Source organism: Mastigoproctus giganteus, chromosome 2, assembly GCF_048544385.1.
Source record: "Mastigoproctus giganteus isolate SK-2022 chromosome 2, ASM4854438v1, whole genome shotgun sequence".
NCBI lineage: Eukaryota > Metazoa > Arthropoda > Arachnida > Uropygi > Thelyphonidae > Mastigoproctus > Mastigoproctus giganteus.
Window position 1 is genome coordinate 204,177,284 of NC_143576.1, and position 8,035 is coordinate 204,185,318.

Sequence of the window (8,035 nt, forward strand, 5' to 3'; positions counted from 1 at the left end):
AGAAAAGGCGGATATCGTTGGGATATCAGAGATGTTGTGTCACGCAGATAGAAGGAATGCAGAATTTGAGTTTTGGGGAGTACAATGTGTACAGAAAGGATAAACAGGAGAAGAAGGGAGGATATGCTGTTAGTTAAGAAACACATAAATCTAAGGAAGTGCATCCAGTTGACACGGGTGGACAGTGCACTGTTGAGATAGTTTGGTGTGGCAGAGGCACAGGGAAAGCAAAAACAAGGGTAGTCTGTTTCACCTTTAAAACGGATGTTTTAAAGGTGAAACAGACTTTAAGAAATGAAACTTTTACGATACCGGATAGGTAAATTATATCAGACTGTTGGCATTTTATCATATAATCATCGTTCTTCAGTTTAGGTTCTAATATTTGGCGATTTGTATCTTAATAGGACCGAATTGAAAAGAGCCTTTTCTCAGTTCAGTAGCAAAGCGCTCCTGTATGTTTTTCAATACTTCAGCTTATTTATGGAACCACCAGCTCATTAGGAAACCAAAGTACAAATCGGAAAACCTCCAATGTTACTTGAAGTCCGATTAGTAGTCTGAGAACTTCAGAGCCAGCCATGATAATATCTCGGTCTTTTCCTTCCACAGAGATGCTACCACTTGAGCTCAGATCCTTGTTTTTGTAAGGAGACTTTGCCTCTAACCTGATACTCAAAAGATACTCACAAGCTAGAGCCGAGTCTAGAAAACTGGGTCAAAAATTCGAAAATTGGATCAACATACAGCCGCTCTTTTAGTATTAGTAGTGGCAATTGATGCAAAAAAGAAAGCTTGCATATTGTTTTACGATAATTATATATTTTAAATGTAGATGTTGTTTACCATAACCGTCTGTGAATTAGATGTTAGAATGTTCTCAATTTCATTGCAACTGAAACGCATATTTTTTTCAAGGCCGTGTTCTCGATGAACAGTAAATTTGATTTTGTTTTCGCTGTTCCAAGGATGACAAACAACAATATCAATTTTTAAAATTTTATTTAACATCTTCACCAACAATACTTTAAGCCCGCTTTCACCGTAACCATTGCAAAACAACCAAGCGAATATTTATAGCACAGTCAACTTCGATGCAGCAGCAGTAACGATCTTGTGGAGTGTAGACGGTTTCAATAACATCTCCTAGAGGGATGGACGGTGTACGAAAGGGGAAAGTCTTTGTCCTACTCGATTGATGAAAATAAACTGAAAAGAAAAGAAATCAAGTTTCAAATATCATGACTAGTGGGACAGTTTTTCGAAAATTTACACTAGATGGCAACAAAAGGTATCCCAATTAAGCATTACCGGATTTTAACGAAAAGCGTTGAACTGAGTAAGGCATTTACCATTTAGAAACGCGATTTGATGGAAGCGTGCTTAATGGTGTCCATATAATCCCCAGCCTCCAAGAAGACCTGCAGCGGGAACACCAACGGCGTGGAAAACGGGAGAACCAACTGCAACTGGAGCAACGGGTCCTGCATAGGGGGAAGCAATAAGGGCAGCTGCTGGAGCACTGTGAGCTGTTCCAGGTTCGTTGGTATTGATGGTAGCACGGAAACCAGCACCATCGGCTACGTAGTCCACACGGCGAGCTCGGCCATCAATGTCGGTCAAAGTGTAGGCGCCCTTCTGGACATGTCCGTTTCCTACTTCGCTACGTCCATTGGTAGCACCCAGACCATCAGCTATTTGGTAGTTGAAGCCATAGTTGCCGAAGTCCTGTTGATTAAATAGAAAATTTTATATGAGCGAGTGCAGGAGAACCTTTTTGCCCTAATATGGTATTTCAGGTTGGAAACCAGAACTTAATTTAGGGAAATTAATTATATTTTGATTCATTTAATTACTTTTAAGTACGTTCGTATTCATTAGCACTGTAATAGAAAAGCTAATATTTTTAAAAACGAAATTAAAATCATCTAATGGAACTAAGATCTGATTTAGAGAAATTATCTTACGTCTTGCTGGCGAGAACTGACACTAGCACCACCTAGGGCAAGTGGGTTGGCAGTGGCAATAGCCAAGCAGAAGCAAAGAACTGCGACCTGAAAATTTGAGAAAAAACATGCTTTATTAAAACAAAATAAAGACAAATACTTATTCCTTTATTTAGTTTTAATTGTATAAATTATTTATATTTAATGTAAAAAGTATCGATTTTGTTAAAAACTTTTGCTACTGGAGTTCCATCTGCTGTTCAAGTTGAGTACTGTTTTGTCATATAAGAGAATCAATAGTGGAGACGTTTTTATGTGATTTTTCACACCGTGGCTAAGTTAGTTGGTCTTAGTCGTGATTTGCACAGTAGTCTCTCTCTTCCCCTCTCTGAAAAATTTGCCTTTATTCCACAAAACAGGTAAACTGACCATTGAATAACCACAGTTTATCGACACAATACACCGAAGACGCTGAAAATCATGATTTGCTGGAAATCATGATTGATTTCCGAATGGTTATCATGAAGAATTATTGGTTGGATTCTTTAGATAAATACGCAGGCAGATAAGACCAGGAAGCGTCAACATGATATGATAGTGTGTCAAATAATATAACCCAATACCATATTTGTAATAAAACATTACCAATTGGATTTACAGAGTAGATGAATACGCTAACCAAAAATCTGTCTTTTCATATTCGGTATGTTTTCCGAGAAGGATCGCAATCATCGAGTGAGCTCGAAAAAGGGTTTATTAAGCAGAAAATGATATTAGTTTGTATCATTATAAATAGATTGATATAATGATTGAAGGAGCAGTAAATGAAAAGGTGAAGTCATATACATCTGGGACAAGTCATTAGCTGTAATAATGATAAATGGCTGGAAGTCAAGAGAAGAATAAATTTCGGATGGATAGCATTCAGGAAATATAGTCACATACTGAAGAGCAATATCCCAGTTTGTCTGAAACGTAAAATAATGAACCAATGTATACTCCCCACCATGACTTAAGGAAGTGAAACTTGGGCACTCACCAAAAGAATAAAAGAGAAGCTGAGAACTACACAGCGAAGAATGGAACGAATTATATTGGGAATCAGACTGTTAGATAAGAAGAGAAATGTATGGATTAGGCAGCAAACTCAAGTAAAGGACATTCTTATCAAAACTAAAGAACTAAAATGGTCTTGGGCAGGACACATAGCTCGAAGATATGATGACAGATGGACTAAGAAAATAACAGAATGGTACCCAGGAGGAGCTAGAAGAAAACCTGGAGGACAACGACGGAGATGGACAGATGAAATTCATGAGTTTGTGGGTAGTAAATGGATGGCCAGTGCTGAAAACAGAAGGAACTGGAGAGTTGCTGAGAAGGCCTTCATCCTGCAGTGGATTGAAAATGGCTGATGATAATGATGAAATAGATTGCAACTAAGAGGTTTAATAAATTTTAATATTTTCGTAAATATCCGTACAACAAGATCTTCTTGTTGCGTTGTCCTGATACGAATTTGTGAATATCTGCATCTCTTTTAGCAGCGCTCAGACAGGAAGACAGCAACACAATAATTGCTAGCTAGTATCAAATAACGTCTTTTGAAACTAGTTGACATAGGCTAAAACTAGACCATGGAATAATGAAGAAATTGAGCCACATTGAGCAGAGTTTTAGCCTATAATGACAACTTCTCTGGTTTTATGGTAATAAGCTGTAATGCAAGAAACAGAATGCAGTAAGATTCCTTCACTATGACATACGTCGAAATGAAAAGTCAATAAGCCTTAGTGAAAAAAGTACTAAATTCTTACCTGGGAGATCATGATGACGGTTTACTGCGGTGTTTTCGTAGCTCGATGTAGAATCCGAAGTTAGACAGATCCTTTTATAGGGAAGTAAATGTTTTTTATTTTACATTAATCAAGCGTGTTTACCGTCCTTCTGTTCGTGACATACCACATCGATTGGCCTCTAACGAGTAAAGAACCAGAATGAAACTAGAAGGTCAGTAGCTTAATCTGTTTCGAATTCCTCCCCACCCATCATTTGCATCAAAGTATTGGCCTTAACAGATATTCTGGCAGGTTTCCATTTCTTTTATTGCTGCATCAAACACTCTGAGATTTTCATCAGCAAAACGTCTGATCAATCGATTGGTATCTTTTTTGTTTGCTCTTTGAAGTGCACTTTTGCTTTATTCTTTTTCTAGCAGCTATTGCATCAGAAGAATATGGAAATTGTATTTGATTTGTGATGGAGCTTTACAATTTTCATTTACCGAAGTGTATTATGAAACGTGAAGTAATTTTCTTCAGATTCAAACAAGAAAGAGAAGAAATTTATTAAGAATCCCTTAATAAATTATATGACACAGTATGAGCATGAAGCTGGAGTGAAGGGGAAGGGCATAGAGAGGGGAATTCGATAGTTTTTAGTTTAAAGAAATTTGAAGGAGATTAAATGGACTTAAAGAGGTGAAATTTAAAATTTTTAGATTCTCATAAGTCAATTTGTAATACAGATAATTTATAAATATAATTATTACCACTCCTATTGTTTTACTTCATTTTGGTCTTTGATGGAGTGAGGTTCCCATAAACTTTTGAAAATACGTTTCTCCTACTTGCAACCAATTTCCATCTCTGATATTTTAATTCTAAAAGAGAGAAAGGCATTGCGTCATCTGCAAGTCGATCTTAAGTCTATGATTTCACACCATTCTTCTTGAAAGAAGCGGATCCATGATCTTTTTACATGGAATTCTTTCTTAATTGGGATTATATCTCCCATTTAAGAAAACCGTTGAAAAACTCTCCTTCTCTAATGACCACCTGGCCACACCTAGGATGGTTTATTCTTCCCTGCCTTTTATCTGTTATTTAGCAGTGAAACATCAGGCAGCGACTAAAGGGGACAGGTGTCCCAACACCTTTTGCTTCCCAATTGGTGTATGTCCGTGTTTGTGTGTTAAGCGGCAAATTAACAAAGGGTTTATGGCGTAAGTATATTGTGTCTGTGATTACATATTCTTCTGTTGGTTTGCTACTTGCTGGAAGAAAGACTATTTCTGGGAGAAAAAACGATGAAATCCTCATCTAAGATTGTCCCCATCTTCAAACAGCCCAACTAAGCAACTAAGAGATCATTAAATGGATTTAATGGTCTTAGTTGTGATGTCATTATTGTTAGTTAGACTAAGGAAGCCCCGGTTTTTCATCCAGCAAAGCAAACAACCAAATCATCAAATTAACAGAGTACACACAACGCATTATAGTCTTAGTTGCTTTGGTGGCGGAAAAAAAAAGAAGCAGATTTACAAAAATGAGATTTGTTAATATTACATAACGTTCTATCATACATTTAAAATCATTTGACTAACAAGAGCAATTGCTAGACCATGCTAACCATGCCATTCCTGGCAGCCCGTAACCGAAAGGGGGTGCTATCCTAAAGAAGTGAATAAATAATAAAGCAGTTTGTCTGCTATAGCCATCAAAAAAGAAAAAAAAAAAAACGAAAGGTACGGATCTAACGAATCCAATTTTTTTTTCTTTTTTTTTGGAGAAAAACTGTGGATATACACCGATGAGCCAAAACAATATGACCACCTACCTAATATGATGATGGTCCTCCACGTGCAGCCAGAACAGCTCGTATCCGGCGAGGCATGGACGCTACAAGATTTCTAAATGTGTCTTGTGGTACCTGGTACCAACACGTAACCAAAAGATCCTTTAACACCTGCAAGATCCGTGGTTGAGACGCTGCAGATCGGAGTTGTTGTTCCAACACAAACCACAGATGCTCGATGGAATTGATGCCTGGGGAATTTGGAGGTCAGGGCAATACCTGGAAGTCTTTCTCATGTTCCGCGAACCAGTCTCGAACAATCCGGGAGGTGTGGCATGGCGCATTATCCTACTGAAAGATGACACCACCATAGGGGAAGACCATTGCCATAAAATGGTGTACCTGGTCAGCAATGATGTTTAGGTAAAGTGTATTTAGGGTCAAACGGCACCAGGGGTTTCCCCATCTCCGCCAGGTTTTGGTAAGTTTTCGTGTCTTGCGGCCAGGTTTAGGTAGGTGGTAGCCATCAGAGTGCCCGGCACATGGATGACTGGACACAGGGTATCCCAGCAGAACATCGCTCAAAGCATGATACTGTTGCCACCGGGTTGTTTTCGTCCCATGGTGAATCCAGGCGCCATCACTTCCCCAGGTAAACGACGCACACGTACCCGGCCGTCCACATGGCGCAACAGGAAACGTGATTCATCGGACCAGACGACCTTCTTCCACTCACTCAAGATCCAGTTTCGATGCTCGCGTGCCCATTGTAGGCCGGTGAACCGTGGTTTTAGCATGGGCACTTGGAGCGGCCTGCGGCTACACAGCCCCATTTTCGGCAGCGTTCAATGTATTGTGTGTTGTGACCAGCATTCCCGTCACCAGCATTCCAATTACCGGCGAGTTGCGCCACAGTCGCGCTTCTGTTGCCACGTCCGGGAGAGCCTTTGCTCACCTCGAGCATCGATGAGCCGTGGTCGTCGTTTTTTTTTTTTTTTTTTTTTAAGGTCCTAGCCACTGAAATCTCAGGAAATTAGGTGGCAGGACCTGCCAGAGTGAACTATATACTAGTGAGTACCTGGTCTGCCTCCACAGGGCTAAAGTGGGACAACGTCGGGCCTCAGTAGGGGTCTGGCGGCTAAATGACCAGATGAACAACGGTACAAGGCATCACACACATATACAAAGTCCATACACTTTTGAATCTCTGGCTTTTCCAGTCAACTGGTTCACCCACAATGTAAACTACGCGGAGATGGGGGAAACCATCCGCTTTGCCGCTTGACCATAAACACACTTTACTTTACACTTTACCTCGCCGGCGGTTCGTGGGGTTTCCCTCCTCGGACCACTTTCGGTAGGTACTAACCACGGCTGACCGTGAGTATCTCACTAGCCGTGCCATTTCGAATATGCTCTGACCCATAACAATTTGGCCTTTGTCAAACTCTCTTGTACTCTGCCTTTCCATCTGAAGAACAAGTGTAACAATAATTAACGGAGCTCAGTATCAGATGTTTTTTATACCGTGTCCCGACCCGCGCACTTGCTGTAGTTCACCTGAAGTTGCTTCGATTTACTTAACGACTCGCTGGTCATAATATTTTGGCTCATTGGTGTACATCTTATGCTGTATTCTACATTATATTCCCAGGTCTACTCCAACCCGCTCCTCTTCAGTATTCCTTATCGGCACACCCATAAAATACGTTGGATAGAAGAAAATAAACATGCTTTAAATTGAATTTCAATCATTTCAAGCGTGAAGTTCAGTAGTTATACGTTCTGATAATTAGACACCTTGTTTTCGTTTGCTCTAATTCACGGAAAATACTATTAAGTGTTATTATGAAATCCTCTTGTAGTGATTTCACGATTAGCAGCATTCCATGAATTGATTTTCTCTTTGTATAACTAAACCAATTATGTAAACATATTTTTGTCCTTTTTACTGTTGTTTAATGAACCTTTTCGAAGCAACTTTACACCTAGTTTACCTCGCTAATGTATTTCAGTTACACATCATTGAATCTACGTTTCCTTTGCTTACCTTTTTGCTTGAAAAACAATTATTTTTAAGTCACGATTGAACACGCAGAAAAAAAATCTATCTTCCAGTTTTTCCTCAATGTATCAGCTTTCGTTCCAAAATCTTTAAGGGCGTAACCCAAGTGTTGAGTGTCACATTTGAATTACCTTGAAGTATTTATTTATTAAAAATATCTTTTAATTGCACTTGTTTGCAAATTATGTCTTCTTGTTCCTTGAATTCTCGTAGATACAATAGAGACTACAAATGGCCAGTTTCATTTTGGGAAACAAAGTTTCAAATTCATAGATTTATTTCTAATAGTAATTCTAAGAGTAAAGGAAAACTACAGCTACCAGACGCCCTCGAGGGTTGCACAGTTGGTAAAATTGCCGTCATCCCCACACCTGGTTCTTGTGTGGGGATGGGACTAATTGAGGTCTTTTTTCCTGGTTGAAAAAAATACCTCAATTAGTCCCATCGA

General features: G+C 39.3%; 1 protein-coding gene across 1 annotated transcript; it reads right to left on the minus strand.

Moving 5' to 3' along the window:
- Nucleotides 1-1,037: 1,037 nt before the first annotated feature.
- Nucleotides 1,038-3,802, minus strand: LOC150089945 (adult-specific rigid cuticular protein 15.7-like). Its single transcript, XM_090368916.1, has 4 exons — nucleotides 3,764-3,802; nucleotides 1,968-2,054; nucleotides 1,353-1,728; nucleotides 1,038-1,209 (listed from the first exon to the last, which is right to left on the minus strand). The coding sequence occupies exons 1-3, from the start codon at nucleotides 3,773-3,775 to the stop codon at nucleotides 1,384-1,386; spliced, it is 444 nt and encodes a 147-aa protein (XP_090225042.1). The 5' UTR covers nucleotides 3,776-3,802; the 3' UTR covers nucleotides 1,038-1,209; nucleotides 1,353-1,383.
- Between the last annotated feature and the right edge of the window lie 4,233 nt (nucleotides 3,803-8,035).